The sequence below is a fragment of the Nyctereutes procyonoides genome, unplaced genomic scaffold (assembly GCF_905146905.1).
Source record: "Nyctereutes procyonoides isolate TBG_1078 unplaced genomic scaffold, NYPRO_anot_genome, whole genome shotgun sequence".
Taxonomy (NCBI): domain Eukaryota; kingdom Metazoa; phylum Chordata; class Mammalia; order Carnivora; family Canidae; genus Nyctereutes; species Nyctereutes procyonoides.
Window position 1 is genome coordinate 4,099,499 of NW_026575130.1, and position 24,429 is coordinate 4,123,927.

The following is a 24,429-nucleotide window of genomic DNA, read 5'->3' on the forward strand; positions in this document are numbered from 1 at the left end:
TAATTAGACTTAAGGACTAAATTTTTAACTATATATTTTAAAACTGTTCAACAGATGTCAAATTTTTGACAACTTTGTGATAATGTATCACAGTTCCAGTATCTGATTTTTAACCCCTACTATTTTGTAACTTTGCCTAATTATCTCCAAAATTAAGTCATAAAGCAAGCAATTGGCCTGATTTAAACTTTTCTACACAGTATATCAGCCTTGAATTGATTTTTTTCAGAGCCAGTGTCATTATTACTTTCAAATATTCTATGTGTGTGATTTTAAAAAAAAATAATTATTAAGTATAAAAATGGTTTGGACTTATTATCTGATATACCTGTGGTTCATCAGGCATTTTTCCCTTAGTATTTTCTCATATGCTGAAGGACAAGTGTATAAGACTGCAGTAAAAGAGAGTGAAAGTATTTCACCAATGAGATGACACTTTCAATTAGAATATTTTATACTTTCTTCAGCATGTGACAGTTTTATACACTTTGCTCATGTCCTGATTAATTAAAGTTTTTATTGAGTCGCTGTATTTTGAATTCACTACTTTGACTAGAAGCATTTTCATCAGTGAGTGCAGAAACCATAACACAAAACCAACAGTCACTATAAATAAGCACAGCCCAGATGAAGATATTTGTAATACAAGCAAGTAGATCATTTTAAAGGTTATGGGCAAAATTTCCAGACTATTAGATATTGGTTGTTGAAATCTTTTCTCCCACCAGTAATATAAATTGTATTACAACAGTAAGTTACACATGTGCAGGGAGGGGAAAAAATCAGCACATATTTTCAGATCTATCACTTGTGGTGTTGTTGTTTAAAATGTACATTAATTTTCTACCAACCCCCTTATAGCAGTGCTAACTCTGGAAAGATTGCTAAAGAAACAAAACATTCTCGTGTTGTAAAATTATGCTAAAAATTTAAATTAAAGACATCTTTTATCATTTGTCACTGCATATTATTATTTCTTACTTCTGCTAGAAAGCTACAGGTTAGTAAGTGTAAATCTAGCTTTCCTCTTTGCTGTTGTATTTATAAAGACTATAATTACACCTTTAGATTTTAATATTTGACCTACCAGTATGGAAATAACAGTTTTCAGCTGCTTTTGAGGCACTCCCAAGGCAAACAAACAAAGTTAAAATAAAGGAATTGGATGATAATAATATTTTATATACTGTGAAAAATGCTATTCTAATATAAAAATGGCTGTGATAATTTTTAAAATCTGTCCAGTCATAGAAGTCTAAAGTCTTCTTTTGTTCTCTTTATTGCTTTAGTTGGCAAAATTCCCACTGCTGTGAGAGCTGTAAATTTCCTGGACACAGCTATTGCTAAGAATCTGATCTTCAATGCAAAATTGTCTTTAAGCAACTTAAACATAGCCTACATGCCCCTTGTAATAAACATGAGGTATAAAAGTAGCCCTCAAACCCCTATTCCCTATTTTCTCAATTGTTGTGAAGTGAGAATAAAAGGAAGTGATGTCCCACTTCTCTGTTGTTGAACCTTGGAAGGAATTTCTGTCCACTGACAGTGGGGCAGTGAATGAGGACAGACAGAGAACAGAGTAGGCCTGGGCTTATGGCACTCAAAGATTAAACCTTAGCCCTGGACAGATGAGCATTCTTCATGAATCCAGATCAAATTTTGATATTACCAGGCTAGGAGGGGATTTCCAAAAGAGTTGAGTTTAACACAATAATCCTTTTGAAAAATAATATTTTATTTATTAGGGTGTCTGGGTGGCTCAGGTGGTTAAGCTTTTGCCTTCAGCTCAGATCGTGATCCCAGGGTCCTGAGATCGAGCCCCATGTCAGGCTCCCTGCTCAGTGGAGAGTCTGCTTCTCCCTCTCCCATTGCTCCTTCCCTGCTAGTTCTCTTTCTCCCTCTCTGTTAAATAAATAAATAATATTTAAAAAAATATTTTATGTATGTATTTGAGAGAGAGAGAGGGCACACTAGCAGGGAGAGGAAGAAGCAGACACTTTGCTGAGAAGGAGCTTGACATGGGGCTCCATCCAGGATCCCAGATCAGTACTTCAACTGAAGGCAGACGCTTAACCTACTGAGCCACCCAGGCACCCCTAGTACAGTAATTCTAAAAGCAAAACTCATTGGCTTTACCTCTTCAAGTAAATCAGTGTCCCCATTGTCAGTATTATTTTCTCATGACCTGGTTGTTTTACTCTGATAAAACTAAAAACAAAATTCATTGGTATAAAATAGAATGAATGCAGTTTCTCTGAGAGTATTGCTAGGCATGAGGTCTGTTTTACTTCTTCCACAGAATATTTATATCAAAGACAGTGGATAAAAATGAATGTCAGTAAGAGATGAAACACAGGTGATAATAAAATGAATATACATTTTGGGACAGTAAGCCCAGGTTCTATGACTGGTTATATGAATATCAAGCCACATACCTACTGTCCCCAGTTGAAAAGACTTTCTCCTTTCTTCCTGTCAGATGTCTCCTTGATGTCCCTCCTGCTCCTGGTGGCATGAAGGTGTTGTGGCTCAGAACATTAAGGCTTTGACTTTATGTAACCCAGGGGAGATGTGATACAATTCTGTGATCCTCAGGGTGATTAAATATTTGTCCATGTTACTAAATGAGCTTATAATGAATTTACTTTCTGATATTCAGCAATAATTCAAAAATATCCCTTTATTTGTACCCTGGATCCATCCAGTCTCAACATTGCAGGGATATTAAATTATCAATATTCTCAGCTCTCTAGTGTGTCTCAAATTCTCTCTCTCTCATGCATGTGCACACATGCACACACACAGGCACTTCAACAACTAAACATTTTTATGTAGGTCCCAGCCTGAAAGGTATATAGAAAGAATCCTTTTGAATTCGCTATTCCCTTCCAGATACTATTCTGTAACACTCTAATTTATTTATTCTCCCTGGAACATTTTTGTTCCACCTCTCATAGTTTCTCCTTTTTGAACTGCTGTTATTTTCAGGAGTATTTCTGATCAGTTCTTGAGGACTCCATTGCCCCTCATAATTTTATCTCTTTTTCAATGTGTTTGAGATAGTTGTGTCTTGTTCTTTGGGCCTCTAATTCAGTTCCTAACCAGTTCTGACTCCTTTAATTTTTAAATTGAGTTTATATGATTTGATTCCATTTTTGTTAATTTTTAAGTTGTTTTGGGGCACTCGGGGGGATCAGCCTCCTAAGCATCTGACTCTTGGTTTCGGCTCAGGTCATGATCTCAGGATCCCAAGATGGAGCCTTGGGTGAACTCTGCATTCATTTGGAAGTCTGCTTGAGATTCTCTCTCTCCCTCTTCTTCTGCCCCCACCCCTATGCTCACTCATGCCCCCTCTCCTTCTAAAATAAGTAAATAGATCTAAAAAATAAAAATCATTAAAAATTATTTTTAATTAGTAATTAAATTTTTAAGAGCATTTATTATTTTTACCCTCCCATTTCACTGGGGGCAACTGATTCTGTATTCCTTAACTTTCTTCCATCCAAGGTGGTTGGTCCCCTTGGATCTGTCATCACTTTTCTTTAACTAGTCATGTCCCTGTTCAGGCGTGGTGGTGATGCAAAACTGTGAGGATCTAAGCAGGTGGCCATGTCATTAATTCTTAAGCACACTACCCTTTGCTCCTGCGAGCTTAAGATAAGTTAAAATAAAATGCCAATTCTCTCGTGATCTGCTCAGCTTTCAGATCCCCAGCTGCCATTGTTATGGTTCTGCCAACACACCTGTGTAGCTCATTTCCAACTCTGCTACGGCTGGGAAATCCAACAACTCCTCTTGGGTCCAACATGTTACAAAAGAGATAATCTTTTCAAGAAGGAAACTGATTTATGAGAACTATGAAAACCCATTCACTTCATGATTCTTTCCACTGTGGTCCCCAGTCTCTGGCCCAACTCAAATGGAAACAAGGGTCAGAGATTGCATCTGCGCCTTCGGTGACATGTGGGTTCTATCAACCAGTCAGTTCAGACTACTGCCTCAGTTATCAGATCAGATTGCCCCCATTTTGCCAGAGTAGGACATTCAAGAGCCCATTTTTCCAGATTCTTGCCCTCCTCTTTCAACCTTACTGGGAACACTTATACTTTTAAGGGACAGACTGAGAAAACACTTCTTCTTGGAAGCTTTCACTGACTTCACAGGTCTAAGTCACCCATTTTCTCATGCATTAGAAAAGCAATCTGGTCTTCTCTCAACATGGAAACTCTCACTATGTTGCCATTACCTGCTTACTTGACCTAAGTCCACACGTACACTTTAAGTTGATCAAGGCCAGCAAATGAGTTTTTTCTTATCAAGAGTTATCACCAGGGACTTAGAGTAACACCAGTCAGCATGTGTTGAGTAGTTTGATTTAATTTAATTGATTTGAAATAACATTAATTGAGATCCACCAGGTTCAGATATTGTGCTGGATGCCCTTGATGCTTTATCCACTCACCAGACTTAAAGAGGGAAATTGAGCCACCAATTTCTGATGTTCTCTCCCAGCTTAAAGCACAGTATCATCTGCTTCAGATGCCCAATTTTGTCATATCTATGTATAACTGCCTATGTGTTTTTTGCATTTATTTGTTTGTCATAAAATTCCTGTGGTATCTTATTTCATATTTTTTCTTCAAATAAACTTCTTTTTACTTCAAATAAAATAATTTAAAGCAGAAACTTCATATAATCCTATAAATAGAAGAACAGTTATTGGTTATCAAACAGAAAAAAATGTAAAAAAAAATACACTGAAGACAAAAATAGTTGTATCTTCAGTCTGCTTAACTTGGCCTATGTACTAATATTAAATCAGATGTTTAGGTAAATAGAATCATGAAGACTAATAAAAGAATACTTAGATTCTTGCACATAAAAACTGCCTAACTGATTTTAAGGAAATCATTTTTTAAAGCTTTTATTTGTTTGATAGAGAGAATGAGAGCATAAACAGGGAAAGAGGAGGAGGAGCAGAGGGAGAGTGAGAAACAGACTCCCACTGAGTAAGTAGCCCAACACAAGTTCAATCCTAGGAACCCAAGATCATGACCTGAGCCATCCAGGTGCCCCTTAAGGAAACTATTTTAATACCAGAAGAAAATTGGTCTTCTGAATATTACTTTTTGAGCAAAAATTTTGCGAAAATAGTATTTGTCTCTTCTTTTGTTGCCATATATTAACCCTTTGCCTCCTTTTTTTGTTATAGGAACTACTGCACTTTATTTATTTCTTCTTATGCACCCTTCCATTATCAGCAATCTTCCCAGCCCCAAAACATTTGAAGAAGTTCAATTCTTTAATGGCAACAACTACCACAAGGGAATTGATTGGTAAGGAAAATAACAAAATATAAAGACCATTATTAACACATGCTCAATCACAGCAGAGCAATTATAGATGTATGCATGGCATCTACATAATTACAGCATAAATTTGTTATGCTCAATTCTACAATAGTGAATTAGAAATTAATTTATAACAACGATATGTTTAATCAGTGTTGCCTATAATTTGATTTGGACAGTGCAATAATGATAATATTTTCCTGGTAAATTAATATGATTGAATAAAGAAGATTATGGAATATTTTGTCAGAATTATTCATAAGGATATTTAAAATTATACTTAGGCATATTATTATTTTACTGTGCTTAGAATTTTTTTAACTACATAATTTGTCTTCACAAATGATGCTTGAGGAAACAAATAAGTTGTTTTACTTTATGCTCTGTGACATGTGTCTTCATTAACCACATAGACTATAAAATGTTCTATTATAATATAAGCTGATATTTGTCATGTAGATAATAACATAGCATTTCCAAAACCATATTAATGCTAGCCACACACATGCATAAAAGGAATATTACTTTGCATTTAATAAATTATGAAAAATTTAAAAATCACAATATTTTCCTTGAACTAAAATAGCATAAATCTGATATTAGAACTGATCTTTACTCTGGAGCTTTTTTTCTAGCTATATTCCAATTTTCTAAGAAAATATCACTCTGAGTCCAATTTCCAGTTATATAAGGCAAATCTCCTCTAAGGAAAATTCTCCTAAATGCATGCCTCTGTGGTGTGTAACTTTACGTCAACACCACATATGAACCTGTTCTCAAAAGAGGCCTGTTCTGTTTAAACTCAGCTGGGTTTAGAGTAAGGGAAGGTCAATTCCAGTGAGCATATCTGGCTTCCTATCATGTATAAGATGCACCCACTCTGCACCTAGGATATTACTATTCTACCTTACTTTAAAAAGACCAAATGAATTTTGGAAGTGAATGCAAGTTACTAAAAGCAGAACAGCAATTTTCTCTTATCTGTGAGCTCAAATGGAACACAAATTGTTAAGCAGGAATATAGATGAGACTTTCACCACTTCACATTTGGGAAACATAATAACAAATGTCAAAGAGGAAAATAAGTGTCTTATATGAATTCTTAATTGCTCTCATTATTTATTTCTAGAACATTTGAGGGTTAGAGAAGTGATGAGCTGTAAGGAGGATTACACACATAATTAAAGCCTTGCACTGAGTTAACCTCTGAACATATTGATTCCATAATCTACACACAGAGGAATGTTCTGACAGCATATGGAGGAGTGAACCTACCGAGGCACCACAGGATCAACTGGCAGGAAACATCTTCTTAATTACTCTAGATAGACTATAATGTGTTCACATTGCTGCACATACTACAAATTATGCAGAAGTTAAAAAGGAGGGGAACAGCTATGCCCTACTCTGTTTAGGATCTTAGAGCTATTCTGACTTACACATCTTCCTCTCTTGGCACTTTCATCTCAAATTAAAAATTTTGCGTTCAAGTTTGCAAACATGAATTTACTATTTTTAAATATTTACTAGGCAATACTGTGCCATTTGCTTTTTGCCAAGGGTAAACTGATTTTTTCTGGATTTGGCTTTTGATAGCAGAGAACATCAGCCCAAATCTAAAGGATTTTCCCTCTGTTCTTAACAATCCACCTATTTCATCTCACTCTTTCCCATGCCCTAAATAATTGATTAGAAGAACTGTGCTTCAGGTCATTTTCATGGTCAAAGTGCATAGAATAGCCATGATTTCAACTATTATAACACTAATAATCAGAAATCAATATAAATGAATGTTAAAATGTTCAATTATTTCATATCCATAGCATGTTAGAGAAAAACTTAGATCTCGGATTATTTTTCTCTGCCTTCAGGTATATGGACTTTTTTCCTACTCCACCCAACATTACAAGTGACTTTCTCTTTGAAAAGAGTGCTAATTACTTCCATTCAGAAGAAGCTCCCAAGCGAGCTGCATCTCTGGTCCCCAAAGCCAAGATCATCACCATCCTCATCGACCCCTCAGACAGGGCATACTCTTGGTACCAGGTATGAAGCAGTAAAAAATACTATTAAAAACATTTGTCCATAGCTTAAATGTAAGCAATGGTGAATATCAAAATAAAGTCTAGATGTCCAGATGTATTCAAGTCAAATGTTAAAGAGCTAAACCAAGAGAGAGAGAGAGAGAGAGAGAGAGAGAGAGAGAGAATAGAAATTATAAGAAATAAAGCTGAATATTTGATTCATGGGAATCTGGGCAAAGATTTTCAAGCATAAATAGAAAACATACATAAAGGATTAATAGATTGACTAAATAGTATAAACATGTTAAATATTAGTCTATCACAATTAACAAAATAAAAGTCCATATCTAAGCAGAGCATCTTTATTAATACATGGTAAATGGTTTATTACACTTAATTTGTTTTAAAAAAATTCTGTAAATTGGTAAAAATAAAAATATAATAACTCAGAAAAATGAGCAAATAAACAGAACGCATAAATAGACATTTCACATATACAAACACACAAATATAACTGCTCAACAATTTATATGAAAAATGATCAATCCAACTAGGGGAGCAACAAAATATAAATCAGAATGATACTCTTTTTGAACATCATCTCAACAAAAATCATAATGTTTATTCTCCCTGCTGGCTAGAGTGTGATGGTAAAGATAGTCAAACATTCCAATAGAAAGGTATGGGAGGAGATATTTTCTGAAAACTAATTTGGCAATAATTATCAAAATAGTTTTGTAACGGTCCTTGTGTGTTATGGATCCTCTTCTGGAATCAATCATAAAGAAACTTCAAAGGAGTAGGCAAATATTTATCCCTTTATGTATCGCAGTACTATTCAAACAGTAATAATAAAAGGAAAAGTTAATACCCAACAATATAAAATTGTGTCATGTTGAAGTGCAATATTCTGCAACAACATTTAATGGTAGTTTTAATCAGTAGAATATTAATTAAAGCATTGCGTCCATTTTAATGTGTGGATAGATATTAATCAAATAATCACAAAGATACATAATTAAAAATTTCAAATGCTCTGTGAGGAAATTTGTAAGGTACTAAGAAAGCATTCTCTAGAGAAATAAACTTTAGACTTAAAAGTGAAGAATGAGTCAGTATAAACTGAGGGAGGTAGGAGAGTGGGGGAGAGAGAAAAGTATATGCGGTCCCGTGGGTGGAAGGAACAGTAGCATATTTAAAGACCTAAGAAAACTTCCATGTGGCTAGAGAGCAAAACCTGAGGTGGGGACCTTTGGGACATGAGCCTTAGGCATACACAGAGGCCAGAACTCAGGTGGGGAAACTGGGCGGCTATCATTCTTCAAGCCAAGCATAAGCCTTTGACAAGTTGAGCCAGTGTGTAACGACCATATTTCCTTTTAGAAAAATTTATACTATAAGCTATTTGAAGAATGGAGTGGAATGGAGCAGACAACTATTCAGGGAAATCCAGGAGAGGCTGCTAAGAAATAGAGGCAGCATTGACAGAGACAGTAAATATAGACTGAAGTATAAGGTATCAAAGCACATGGAGGGATTAAAATCAACAGAACCTGGTGAGGAAACAGTGTCAAGAATGAACCAAATTTCTGATGTGGACAACTGGATGATGAGGATGTATTCCCATAAAAATAGAACCACTGAAGAAGGAAACAAGACTGGTTGGGAGGGAGGGGTGCTAAAGATGAGGCACAAATGGTGATCATGAGGTATGGAATCACGGTCATACCGAAAACAGCAGTAAAGTCAGCAGGCACTCCAGAGAGAGGTCCAAGCTGGACACTGAGATTTGCGAATCAGAGGCAAAAAGCCACATAAAAAATGGTAAAACTGCCTGAGGAGAGAGTTCAGAGAAGCAAAGTATAGAGAAGGATGAGGCAACCAGGGAGATAAGAGAACACAGCCAGAAGAGTAGAAGAAAAAAATCTAAGAATGTAATAATAGCACTGAATACAAGGGGACAAAGTACAACCAAATGGAGGAGATGACAACAGTGTCAAATGGTTCCTAAGAAATTAGACAATTAGGCAAAATAAGGTCTGAATTATTTTCACTGAGTTGAAAGACATGGAGTGAAGTGAAGCCTATAGCGACAAATGAAAAGAACAAAACCAGATAGATTTGGTGGAGGAAAAACTGAGTAGAAGAAATAAAAATGCAATTTCAAAGGGGAGAAACAAGACACATGCATATTACAGAGACATTAGAGTGCATTCAAGGAAACTGCTCTATGGGTAGTGATTCGGGTCATGAGATGTTTCCGAAAAAGGAGAGATGGTTAAGGCCCAGGAGAGAATCTGGGAATTAGTCCTGTGAGGATCCTTGAGGGGCCAGAGGGAGATGACTACCTACAGGAAATAGCTTAGATGGGAGGGAAGGACTCCATTTCCAGACTCCACTTTTCTTGTGCAGGGACCCTTCTGGCAAGTTGCTGGAGTTTCTGGGTCCCATTTGAGAAACATGTTTTGAAAGCATAAAACTTAGAATTACAGAGAAACAACTTTCTTGAAATATAATTATCAAACTAATCTTTAAATTAGTAACAGATTTTTATTTACCTAACAATTAAATGGCAAGATCTAATGGCAGGAATAAAACTGCTATAATGTTGAAGTAGGGATGAGCATGAACAGCATTTTGATATATCTGAAGTACTTGTAATGTGATATAAAAATAGCTGATTTTTATTGGTGGTAAAATCTCAGGTGTAATAAACACAAAAATTCATTTAAAGACTTTTTTTTTTTGGCAGATGCAAGTTCACAGACTCTCTGAATTATATCAATAGATCTCTGGTTAAGAATCCTCCAATTGAAACTTAAGAGATAGAAGAGAGGATAAATGTACATGCTGGCAAATTTGAAGGTCTGAGATAGAGAAACTGGAGTGATTCCGATGGTCTCTCCTTCCTTTGGAAAGTTGAGAATGAATTAAATCTGATGAAAAAGTGGAGGATGATTTGGGAGACAGCAATTGGAGGAGAGAAAAAAGGCAGTGTGAAATCTTTGTACAGGGGTGACATAAAGTTGACCACAGAAATGTAAAATTGTCTACGGCAGTGAAGGCCCAATTAAAGGTGATCTTGAATTTATGGTGGCAATAATGTACATGTACTAAAATCCATGATATGAGTACATTTCTGTATGTGTATGTTCAATGCATATAAAAATTAATGCCCAAAGTAATTGGACAAAATTTTATGAAGAAAGTGATCATTCTCTCTTTTCCTCCTTTTTGATGAGGATAGAGGAAAATATAAATCTTGATGATAGCTTATTCCTTGTTATTAATAATAACATTAATAGGAGTTCTTGACTATATGAATTATTAAAGGAATAAAACACTACACAAAGACTAAAATCCCCTCTGACTGCCACTCTTAATTTTTACCTTTTCATTATTCATCAACTTGGAGTTGATGCTTCCAAGTGTTTTACTGTAGATTTACACACAGATACCAAATATATTAATTTGCAGAAAATATATAGTACAGTTTTATTTATAGTGTTTTAATACAAAATGGTACATATTATGTATACCTTTATGTAACTTGCTTTATAAACTCAACAATAAATCTTGTAGGTCTTATTATGTTAACACACATAACAAATTGATTAATTAGTTCCCCAAAAAAATCAAGACTAAAAGGAAATTTTTAAAGGACATACAAATAATTTTTATTTTTTTATCAGTTTTTTATTCATTTATTTTGTATCCATTCTTTATTTTTTATTCTTTCTTTTTAGTTTTTTTAAATAAACGTATATGGCCAAAAACAAATAATAATGAACTGAAAAATATAACCCTATACATTGGGATTGCAAGTGATTGGGGATCCAAGAACACCTGGATTGGGAGCCATATTCAAATATTATTATTAGAATCCATGAGTCACTGTATTCCTCAAGATATAAAAATATGCCTTTCTCACTTTATGAAAATTCATATTTCAAACTAAGATAAACTTTTTTAAAAAAATATGACCAAAGTATTGAAATATTAAGCCTTAATTAAAAATTTTGAATGCAAGTACTTGGGGCAAAATGCTGCACATTCTCCTGGCAGAAAACATACAGCAAATTTATATGGATCTTTTTTTCACATAGATTAAACTATTTAAATAAAAGAGAATCTGTGTCTGCTCCTTCAAGTAAATTCTTTGAACATACATGCTAGAAAGGAATTTTTTTTCTGATATTTTTATTGCCATATTGCTAAGAGTAGGGTCCCCAAACTGCTCCACATTTCAAAATAATGCAGCCTATTACTTAACTAGTCCTGTCTATTCAGTAAATACCCTAAATCCAAAACTCAGCAGGTATAATTCAGAGACTCCTACAAATATCACCTGCCTCTGTAATTTCTACCCCACATTTTTATAATGGGCCTCACAGAAGAACAATAGTCCTATTTTTCTATAAAATATGTCCCTTTGTGACTTCTGGTCATATTTTTATGCTAATCTTCTTAGTACAGGAATATAAAGAAAAGTTGGTGTTAAACTTTTATAAATCAATGTAGGGCAGATTAAGTACAGTTCCATATTATCACTGCCTAAAATAGAAATTTTAGTATTAACATATTAATATGCACATAGTATTTTTATATTTCTTTATTCAAGTTATATAGTTTCTACACATATTAATTCAATTTATTATGTAGTCTATGTATTCAGCATAATGCATATACATATAAGAATTTCAATAAATATACAATAGTGAGAGACCTTCAAAAGTTTCATTAGTTCCACCAATCTATCACTCACTGGTTACTGTGTAACTACTTCTTACTTATCTTTATTTTTTAACAGTTTTTATTTCTAACCCGCATAGATAACCTGCTGTTACACAATTGTATCAAGTCCTAATATACTCCCATCCTCCATCCTGTAGTTTATTTTCTCTATGTTAAACTTTTAGATATCTCGCAAAATCAACTAATCCATTCCCACAACTCATTCACTTTCACTCAAACTTAATAGATCAAGTTCTAATGGTTTCTATGTTGAGATTTTTCTACTTGTAAAAATCTGTTATTATATTTTAGCTCAAAAATTTCAACCATTAAAAAGGATCCCTTCATCTTTCATTCAGAACTAATCACTTATTGCTCTGGCTACCAGAGCAATGTATATGACTCTAGTTAAATATATGTCTTTATTACAGTCTGTTAATCCCTTGTCCTCCATACATCTTTGAAGATAGAGATTACGTTTTGCTTGTATCTTTTGTATCTCCAGAATCTACCTCAGTTCTTTGTCCTTGTAAGGAGCTTAATGAGTGCTCATGAAATTGTATTGAATGCTAAATTCATCTCTCATTGTATTGGGCTCTTGAGCTTGACTAATGATGGTTTGATATGAAAGACTCAGAGGACTTTGTACCTAAAAGTAGTAATAGATCAGTACTTGGAAATCAGCAAGGATAAGTGGAAATTCTTGGGAGAGCAAAAGGAAAGGATTTGGGCAACATCAACATCTTTATGACACCTAGACAAGAATTAGGAATACACATCCATTTTCTCTGTACTCATAGCATCTGCCACACAGGGGTATTGGGAAAGTACCAGAACTTGTAATAGTAGCTGTAATGAAACAATGTGCAGAATAGTGTATAAGCCTGCTTTTGCCCATCTAAATCTCTTTTCACTGGGCTTGACTTGTCTAGTGCCTGATATCTATTCACTTTTAATTTTTAATCAGACCCATGAAGAAAATCCTGTACTCTGTCTCTTGATTGTATGTAAACACTTTAGATATGAGGACAACCATAGGTTTATGTGCACATGACTTGATATACATGGAAGGCTTGTACTTTAAATAAGCAATATGTCAATGCCTAGATTTAATATATGTGCTTTTCACCTTATTTTTTATTTTACAATTAATTTATCATTTTCATGATACACATGAAAAATTGTAATTAATTACAATTAATTATCATTTCATTACTTTTTGGAAATAAAAGGCACACACATGTACATACATCAAACACAAACATGCATACACACCCCCACATGCGTAAAGAAAACTAATTTTACAATTGACTTTCTTGTTAAAGCACCAACGATCACATGAAGATCCAGCTGCTCTGAGGTTTAATTTCTACGAAGTTATTACAACTGGACATTGGGCCCCATCTAACCTAAAAGCTTTGCAAAGGAGATGCCTAGTACCCGGATGGTATGCAGTCCACATAGAGAGATGGCTAACTTACTTTGCTACTTCTCAGGTAAGGTCTCAAAATTAATTTCTTCCATTTATTATACCTTGGTTGTATTGCATTTGACAACAGAGAATAAAAATAGCATTGCCACAGATAACAATTCATAATGAGACAATCATACCTAAAGAAGATATGTGGATTTTTACATGTTTAATGTCAATAATAGTGTTAAATTTCAAGTGGCTGTGAAACATATTCTTGGGATCATCTTTTGGGTAGTAGCTGGTCTCAAAGTGCTGAGTCCTCACACAGGAGACATCATATGATTCACAGACATTAATTCAACCACTCATAGAACAGCCAGTTAGACAGTAACTTTATGGAACACCAGGTGCAGATAGTCTGACATCTGTCCTCTAGGACTCTTAGAAAGGAAGAAGGAGGTCACTCATTAGACTGTCAAAATGGAAAATGCTGTAGCAGCTCCAGGAATGTGGGATAAAACAGGAGGTAAAGACTTGAGGAAACGTCCATATTGTTTATATTCATTAGTCTAGATCAGGTCATGACTAAAACCTGAGTTCTTTGTCATAGTTTATAAGGAGAATAGATGAGTAATTTTCATCTCTGTGCCATTTCTAAGTCTTTGGCTCCAAGGTTAGCTCATGGGATTCTGATTACATGACAGATGGAAAATTGAGTTCCTAGTGAACTACTAAATCAAGAGAGTATCTGTGTTTATTTCTGATTTACAGTCAAGTTAGTTAAGACTTATAAACAATGCCAATGGCAAACTTCAATCGTTTATTTGGAAGGACACAAGAATAGTAAACATTAACATGCATTCTAAGTAAAGCATATTTTCTTCCTAGTCACACTGACCTAATTGATTAATGTTATACTAGGTCAAGTGAGGCAGCTCAGTCTATTTAATTTAGTTTTGTTCTTCACAAAGTGACTATTTTTGACTTTATAGTTGCTAATTATTGATGGACAGCAGCTGAGATCTGACCCAGCTACTGTGATGGATGAAGTCCAGAAGTTTCTGGGAGTTACACCTCATTATAATTATTCTGAAGCACTAACGTGAGTCTATTCTCATGCTTGATTTCATTTCCATTATTTGCCATCATAAATTATCACTGGTAGGTGTGTATATAGCATCATTAATACTAGCTATGAACTTATACATCATTATGCTACTCAAAGCAGTCAAAGGAGTATCCTCATTATTCATGTAGTGTCTTCCTTTTGAATACCACAAATACTTTATTTTACAAAGTGTTATCCTGTAGGCATTTTATATATCACAAACTCCCTTCTTTGTGGGCTTTTTCCCAATATAAGTTCAGTTAAGTAAATTTTTAGATGCCTACTTTATGCAAAAATTGTCCTAGAAATTGTAGTTATAAAGCTGAAAAAAATATATAGCCTCTTCCTCAAGTAATTCACAGGTTAGAAATGAAATGCTGATGGCCACCAGTAACTCTGTGAAAGTGACCAATATTGAGGGCAGAATTCGGAAAAGAATAAATTCATATTTTACTTTGTATTTATTAAATTATGTCTAATCAAATGTAATCACATATAATATTCTAGTTATCTATTATTGCATGGCAGACCATCCTCAAACCCACCAACATGTTGCCACACCCATTTTATTATGGTCATAGATTCTGGGGGCTGGGAATTCAGACAAGACACAGCCAGAACAACTTGCCTCTGCTCATAATACCTGGGGACACAGGGAGGAAAGTGAGTATCTGGGTGTGAATCAAATGTCTGGGACCGGAATCTTCTAGAGGCTTCGCTTCTTCCCTCATATCTCTGGCTCTTGGACTGGGAGGACTCAAAGGCTAAGCACAGTGGGATGAGACCTCTTCATGTGGCTTTACCACAGTATAGTGGCTGTGTTCTGAGAGGGAGTGTTATGTTAAGGAAATGTAATCTGATAATGGCCTTCTCTGACCTAGTCTTGCAAGTTGCACAGCATCATTTATACCTCATTTTATTGACTATAATCAAGTCATTAAAGCTAGTGCAAATCCAAAGAGAGGGCAATGGGCCTTCCCCTCTTGATGGGGAGGGACAAGAGCATTCTGCAGAGAAGAATATGGGAGGGAAGATATTGTTACAGTCATCTTAGAAAAATAAAACCATGTGCCTGGGTAACTAAAGATGAGGTAAAAGGTAAAGAAGCAAAATAACAAACAAACAAAACCTCCAAGGAGCCAAAACAGATTTTAAAAGGGCATGTACTTGACTCCCTCACAAGACCTTAAACAAAGCCTATTAAATTTTAGACAAAATTCTAACAAGCCTGATTATATAATTTCCCAGTTCACAGCAGATTAGAATCAGCAATTAGACAATTAGAGAGGGTAATGGAAGGACAGGAAAAGCAGTAATAAGATTGGGTTGTTCCTTATCCACTCAAACAACCCTAATGAAGTTTTTACCTACACATGGAAATAACAACAATACAAGGCATGCCCCTGTTGATTAAGTAGACAAAGCTTCCTAGAATACGTTTTACGTAATAGTTATTGATGTTAACATGTCTTCCCCTGCCTCCCTGCAGTAGGTTAGGGAATGGTTCTATCTTGTTTACTACAAATAGTTGCTTATGGTTCAATAAAACTGTAAAATCATACTTTTCAAGAAGAGATTGCAAACAAGTACAGAATATATGGTTTTTAATATGTCTCACATCACAAAAATTAATAACTATAGTGATGTTCAATGTAATAAAAGAAGTCGTGTGGTAACCAATTCATGTCCTCAAAGTTGTCTAACAGCTATTTGAGAAAGGCTTTGCATCTTCATTTTACAATTTCATGCCTACTAAAATGAAACCATGAAACAATGAATTCACATAACTTAGAAAAAGTAAATGCCCTTTGTTAGAGTATATAACATCAGTGCAATAAATGAAGCCAGGACAGCAAAATAATGTGGAGTCAAGGTTATGACAACTCTATCTAAAAGAATGACTTTTAATATGGCTCTTCTTCCTCAAGCTGTATTAAGTTCTCCCTCACAACAGCTGCTATGGAGAACAGGGAGAGATTGTAGCCCATCCTGAGACTGCTGCACACCTGAAAGCAAAGGAGATGCTCTCAGTGTGGGTTATAAATATCTTGGCTTTGGTGCCAGAACTGTATTTTACCTTAACACAGTTAAATATTCTCATCCTGAGGCAGAAAATGCTGTTTAGGGGCACAGTTATGCCGACTTCCCCATCTCATTTTGCAGAGCATGCCGAATTGTTTTTCCTCTTGGGAAATTAATGAAAACTAGAGAAAGGACTGTGATAGGCAAGGAGCAGATTGAAAAGTCCAGGTTGGAAATGACTCTGTCTTTCTTTTATCTATTTAACCAGTGATGTATTTAATTTTAATTGATAACATGTACTAGGACAACCTGGACTGCAAGGATCAGGTCTCTAATAATGGGTTGGGCAGGGAACTGTGAAGAAAATTTCCCCCTCCCCCTAAATGAGTTCACATATGTGCAGAGGCAAATTGCAGGTGCAACGGTATTATAGGAATGGGCCCAGGGCAACAAAATATTCTGCAACTAATTAACTTTACATCCCAGTCAATTATGCTTCATCCTTCTAAAACATCTGCTGAGCAACAAAAATGCAAACCTTTTCGATGTTTTATGCATGCAGCAAGTCCCACAGCAATAAATTTAAATTTTCTCTTCTTATTGGTTTATTCTTCCATTTTTCCTATCTTGTTAGTCCTAAACAAAAGTTCTTATATATCTGAGTTTAAACAATTAGGCCACACATACTTTCTCTTGTACCTTTGTGCAGCCACAGGAGCAAAACATTAGAATTTTCTTTAAGAGTATAGGGACCTGAATTATCCCATAGGATCATTTGCCTTCAACAAAAGAAATGAAGAGTTGCCTAATCTTCCACTCACCACTTACACTGCCTGTGCCTCATGTTGTCTGAAAAAAGTATAACAGATTATATTTTTGCAATTTTAATTTTCTCCTTAAAAAAAGTGTAAACATTTTGAACTTTAAAAACTATAGCATCTTTCCAAATTAGAAGTTTTAATTCAAGTTTATATTCACAAAAGTGTACTTACATTACATTCAGTCACTTTAATATATACCATTCTTTGAATGATTTCAAAGAAATCTGTTAACATTCTTTTTGACAGGGAAATCATATTAATAAGTAAATAATTATCTTAAAAGTCCTGTGTGTATGGGTATATTGGTTTTGATGATTGGTCCTTGATCTTTTATGGATGAATAGGTAAAATATGAAACTTAAGTTAAATTTTAATCTAAGATTGGATTAAAGATTTACAGGTATTTTTTCTCAGTAAAAATATTCAAAAATATATAATAACATATAGCTTATTAAATCTCAATTAAACTTTTAAATAAATTCAATGAATATTTGTAGAACTAAATTAAATTAAGTTAAAACAATGGATATCCCAAAGTGCATTTTCTGTATCTAATTGGTAAGGCTCTCTCACTCAAAATTCTGTATACAATTTATAATCATTATATTCTTATAATCATTTATATGTTTGATCTTTTGTAGGTTTGATCCCCAAAAGGGCTTTTGGTGTCAACTACTGGAAGGAGGAAAGACCAAATGTCTTGGAAAGAGCAAAGGACGAAAATATCCACCCATGGATCCAGAGGTAATATTTTCTTAATCTTTGAAATACTCTAGTAAAACTCTGTGTATACAACTGTTTCAAAACAAGACACAATAAGTTTACTCCCTTTTTCTTTTTTTATTTTTTTTAATTTTTATTTATTTATGATAGTCAGAGAGAGAGAGAGGCAGAGACATAGGCAGAGGGAGAAGCAGGCTCCATGCACCGGGAGCCTGACGTGGGACTCGATCCCGGGTCTCCAGGATCACGCCCTGGGCCAAAGGCAGGCGCTAAACTGCTGCGCCACCCAGGGATCCCACCCTTTTTCTTCTCTTGGTTTGCTATCAATGTTTTATATATTTAGAGTATAGATAGACTGACAGAAATCAATAATTGATAGATATTTGTAGGAATTGTTTGCTGTTACGATGCATTTGAAACATAAATACTTATTGAACAATAACTGTATTCCAAATGTATAAAGTGCTTAATGAATTGTTTACTAAACAAGTAATTTTGGATAAAATAAATAAACATCATTACCATATATCAAATATACATATGTAATGTCTATACCATGCATGGGTGCTGGAGAGCCAATAACAACATATGGGTGGGGAGGTTTCTCCACACCACCAATCAATGCTCAGACACCAGCTGGGTACCCAACAATTCAACTCAGTTCTGACAATATCTACCCTGAGATAGCATTAGATCCCACAAGGGCTCAGTTCTGTAAGACTGTCTCTCCCCACCCCCAACTTTAGATACTAGTTGTAAGCTCCAGTTGTTACTTGTGCTTCTGACCAACCAGCTATAGATTCAAAGTTCCAACAACTTACTTCTTGGGTTCAATCCATTTGCTACAGTGACTCACAGACTCACAGAAACCTTACTAGAGCACATGTTAATCATAAAGAGATATAACTTAGGAATAGCCAGATAGAAGGGATACATAGGGCAAGTTATAGGGAAACCCCTTTATAAGTGAACCATTGTCCCCAGTCTGCACATGTTCACCCACAGGGAAGTTCTCTATACCCAGTCCTTTGTGGTTTTTTATTGGAGGTTTCATTACAGAGACATGATTGATTAAATCATTGGGGTGGAACTTGAAGTTCCAACTTTCTAATCACATGGTTGGTTCTCCTGGAAACCAGCCCTCATCCAGGTAGAGTCCAAGAGCCACTTAATAAACATAACAAAAGATACCTTTATAACTCTTCCATTTAGGAAATTCCAAGGATTTTAGGACCTTTGTGCCAGAAAAGGAAGCAAAGGCCAAAAATATATTTTATATTATAAATTGTAATATCACAGAGAGGTTACAGGATAAAACAATTATCCAGATTTATTATAGGACAGAAAATTAGTTATTGCCATTGACTTATAATAAGATACATAAAACAATGACAAACTACAAAAGAAGGGAAAAACAAATTCTTAGTAAAAGTGATGGTATGAGGAGGTCGACTAGGGTTGGGAAACCAGTTAGCAATCAGCTGAGCCAGGTTGAGTATCTCTCCCAAGGCAAGGTAGGCAAAGGGAGGATGGAAGCGATTCAGGTATCACTATGGAAATAGAAGTACCAGAAGTCCTTAAACTATACCTTTGAACTCAATAATTTCAAAGAAGTTTCAGAAATCATTTTAATCTGCCAAAAAATCAGTGTAATGTTCTCACTACTTCTATAAACATCTTATCCAGAATTTGAAGTGTTTACAATCTGGTTTAAGGGAAGAAATACCTGGTGGATGGCACAAGACCAAATGTGGTTGTCTTAAGTCCATTTCCACAGTGTGCACAAAAATTGCCAAGGGAGTTTTATGAAGAACAAGACTCATTTGTGTTAAAATATTGGAAAGGGCTTAAGTGAGATGATATAACTTTCACCAGACCAAAAATAGTGTTTGAGCCATTGCTTCTATACTTAGGCAAGGAAAAGTGTTCAGCTCTACTATTTCGTCAGAGACCCAAAACAATGTTCATTGGGTTATAATATGAGGTAAGTGACATCCAGAGAGAAAACCCAGTTGTAAATTTTTTGTTTCCCAGAAATACAAGGGAACATAAAGTAATACTACTGATATATTTGAGCATTAGCTTTGTACCCATTTATCTAATAAGGGTCAATCATTCCAGTTTGACTAGGAATTTAAGAATCACAATAAAGTTCATTATAATGATTTTTATAATGAGATCTTATAATATTTTTTAAGTAAAGACTCTTATTTTAAAAGCACCCATTTTTGTGCTGAACAAACATAGAAAATATTTTTGCAAAGTTGCAAGTTATTTCTTTAATCATGAATTTCAGCTCTTATGTTATTTATGTTCCTCTTTTAGGTTATGGCCCAATTTTACAGAAAGGGACCAATTTTAAAGGAAATGTACGTGTTTTTTTCTAGCTTGCTTTTGTAGATTTGGTACTACTTCAAGTCCCTACCTCACTCTTCTTTAGTGTCATTACCTCTCATCAACTTTTCTCCCTGCATAGACTTGACCAATACAACAATCAGTAAGTGCCTTAATGGTATATAAGCCAGAAAAGATATACTCAGACCTATTTTTATTTTATAGCTACAGTTCTGCCAAATCTTTGCAAATTGTAATAATGAGTGATATCTGGAGAATAATACAAAGAGATGCATATTTTATAGACACCTATGTTGTAATAGAATAGTTTAAGAGATGTAGATTGCATAATTGTGTTTAATGAACTAATAACTTCCTTCAAGTTGTATTTTTTGTTTGTTTTCTTTTTGCTTTCTAGTCTAGAACTTTCCTCTCTAATTACTACCGAGATCATAACGTGGAACTTTCCAAACTGCTACATAGACTGGGGCAGCCTCTCCCATCTTGGCTGAGACAGGAGCTGCAGAAAGTGAGATAGCACTGGAGACAAGAACCAAGGCTCAAAGGATGCTTCCTTTTACTATTAAGTAGAACAACACACCCCACAACTTTTATCCCCTTACTGCACTTGTGATTGTCAGCAGAGGACTGTGTGAATAAATTTCCTTCTATCTTTTTCATAAAATGAAAATTGTTATATATGCACGCATTGGCAATTATTAGCATCCATCCCTATGTGAGCTTCTGGGAAGTAATGTGGGGTTTTGTGGCATTATCCAGTTTCCAGTGTGGGGATCGTAACACAGCCCAGTTCCTCTGTTAACTACAAGGTTTCAGAAACTCTACATAAGACTGAGAACCCTGATTAAATGCAAGTGACAAATGAGAATCTTGAGGAAAAGATAAGGACAGAGATATCTGTAAATCAAGTTAGCAGTAACCCAGTATCTGAATTTAAGGGCTTACATTTTCTCTTTGCTAATTTAAAAACAAGTTTTCTTTTGTTGTGAAAAAAAATCCTATGATCCCGGACTCTTATTTTGAGCAGTTATTATTTGTTATATTTAGCCCACATATTTTCCTCCATTACTCCTCTTTATGAATATTTTCTTCTGTTGCTCCTCCTGACTTGCTAGAGAAGTTGTAAAGTTGTAGCTGCCTGTGTTTGTTGTCAATTTTCCTTTTATGGAATGAAAGTTTCCGCATTCACTGATAGTACTATTTTATCTGGCAGGGCAATCCATTCTCAGTGAATTCTGCATTATGGGTCCATCAAAATCTATCAGAAATTTTGGGGAAAAGAAGTGAGAGTGCATACTCTGTGTAGTATTAACTAGTATGTATAAGGCCATCTTTCCATGAGTTCATAACCTTACCATACAAGTAATCTAGGTAAGTCCACCTTGACAATGACGTAGTATTTATATTTTTTTCACTATCTGTGGAAGAAAAATAACTTTATTGATAAGCTATGGAATGAAAACATCAACATGGGTATACAGGTAGAGTGGGGCACTTGTGCCTTCTATGTAGTATTATGTCAATTGTTTTAAAGCATGGAGTTTTATATATGCCAGTAATATACTATTGCAGAAGATTATGTTTTTAATGCCTATTTAAATATATATATGTATATATATATATATATATATATATATATCATACCTAAAACTTACCTCTTTAAACATTACAAATTCTCTAAACTAAATCCTATTTCTCAGCCATACCACCCAACAGTTAATTTCTAGAGACGTGATGGCTCTTCCTGTCCTAGAGTTTTAGGTTCCTCTTCTATTTGGAGGTTATTGTCATGCTGGTTGAATTTTTATCCCATTTTTCAAAGAAGATATATTAAGGCTTTGTTAATCTCTTCAGTGTGATACATGAAGGTAGAATTTCAAGAGAACAATAAATCAAATACTTTAGTAACACTACCTGTCAATCCATCCTTCCTCTAGAATAATTTTTCTATAGGCCATAAATAATATTTATTTTTTGTGCAACTTGAGAAATTATGCTTCACATAATTCAATGTCTTTAAAGGAAACTGAAGATCCTTGTTTATATTTGTTTGGTTTTTGTTGTTGCTATTATTGTTTTAAGCAAGCAAATTAAATCAAAACTAAAAGAGAATCAAGAATTTTCACATATCTTATTTCAGAATTCAACTTTGGATTTATACTTCATTAAAATTTTTGTTTACTGTTGTTCTCCCACTATATCTAGAGGCTCTTGATCTTTTTTTGAGAAAACGTGAAAATTTTTCTTGGGCTTGAGTACACTGAAGTCACAAATTATTACTTTGGTTGTTCCTTCGTTAACTGTGAGACTCAAATTCTCAAACTTATTGTTACTTATGTGATCATGTACTTGAAAGCATTGTACTAGGCACACTATAATCACAACAATTGGATATTTAGATCTCTAACATTTGATTTATTTGTTCACTAGCTTCCTCCAGGTTAAATTCTAATATTTTCTTTTTGAACTAGATATTGACATTTTTTTCCTGAGCGGGATAATCAAAATGGTCTTAGAAAAAAGCAGGAGATATTTTTCATATTAAGTTAAATTCACACAAGTCAAAGTCCAACTCATACCACCAGATTTGTAAAAATTTAACTCATTTTTTGGCATTTTCTCATTTTTTCCTAAGTAACATATACTGTATCATTCACCTATCTACAGACATCAGAGAGCAAAATTCCCCCAAATTCAACCAGTCTTTTCTCCCTGGTTCATTTCAACCAGTGTGTACCTTTTTCTTGTTAAGATTGTCATGAAGAAAAAATAAATTTTAGTTATATAATTCATCTTCATCTTATAGTTAACTACTTAGAGGGACTCTGGGCTTTGGGAATATTATAATAAATCAGGAAAAATTTCAGCTTTAAGAATATCTTGATTTAGCCACTGGCTACTTTGGAATTATTGAGTCAAATTTAATGTATGTAACTCTTTAAAATTTTAAACCAAATTTATTTCATGGTCTTCAATTACATACTTTTTTAAATTTTAAAGAACTTCTTAAGAACTTTAAGCGAGACATTACATTCTCCTCTTTCTTCTTCCAATTGCCTAACTTATAAATATAATCACTGATTACTTCACACTAATAAAGACAGGAACAATATTTGATTACAAGCCTACATCAAGATATAATGACATGCTTGTCAAATACCAGTCTCTGAAAATTATATTACAAATCTCTCCCGAAACCAAATTTTACTTGTATTTAACAATGACCCCCAAAGAATTAAATAAGCAACGAGGAAGAATGGTAGTGAGAAAAATTTATAGTCCCTTTATTACTGATTTTTTTCTTTAAAAATGCACTTAGTCCATTTAGAGATTTTATTTGCCTTGATTTCAACATATTCATTTATATTTACCTTAAGTAGTTTTTGTTCTTCTATCTTACTGTTTTGGTATGTCATAAAGTGTTCCATTTGACATAAATAATTGATTTATTTTTAGTTACACAGAAAATTTATAGTGGAATAATGTCTTAAAAGTCTGGTTTTGGGTGACTAGATAATATATGAACCATTTGCTTGATGGAGATACCTCAAAAATAATGCTATTTGGAAAGAAAGAAATCTAGTAGTCTTACATATGGATTTTATCTCAACTACAGGAATACAGCTTAGCCATGGGTACATATATATGCCCAATATATGTATATATATGCAAATGAACATTTGTGTGTGTGTGAGCCAGTGATTTGGATTGGCAAAGCAGAAAAAGAAATTGTTAAATAACGGATATAGTACACGCATAACATATCTTTGATTCTTCTTCAGAATAAATACTATACTGGTATGGTCATTAGAGTAATGTTGTTTCTCCTCTAAATTCTAAGATTTTAATCAATAGATCATTCTTTTTCCTTTGCTTT

General features: G+C 34.3%; 1 protein-coding gene across 1 annotated transcript in view; it reads left to right on the forward strand.

Moving 5' to 3' along the window:
- The window catches only part of LOC129521227 (bifunctional heparan sulfate N-deacetylase/N-sulfotransferase 4), a 246,980-nt gene extending 225,911 nt beyond the window's left edge, over positions 1–21,069 (forward strand). The window contains exons 8-13 of the mRNA XM_055342506.1: positions 5,213–5,336; positions 7,223–7,397; positions 13,435–13,605; positions 14,516–14,625; positions 18,116–18,218; positions 20,950–21,069. Coding sequence (XP_055198481.1) covers positions 5,213–5,336; positions 7,223–7,397; positions 13,435–13,605; positions 14,516–14,625; positions 18,116–18,218; positions 20,950–21,069 — 803 coding nt within the window. The remainder of the gene's footprint in view (positions 1–5,212; positions 5,337–7,222; positions 7,398–13,434; positions 13,606–14,515; positions 14,626–18,115; positions 18,219–20,949) is intronic.
- Positions 21,070–24,429: the final 3,360 nt, after the last annotated feature.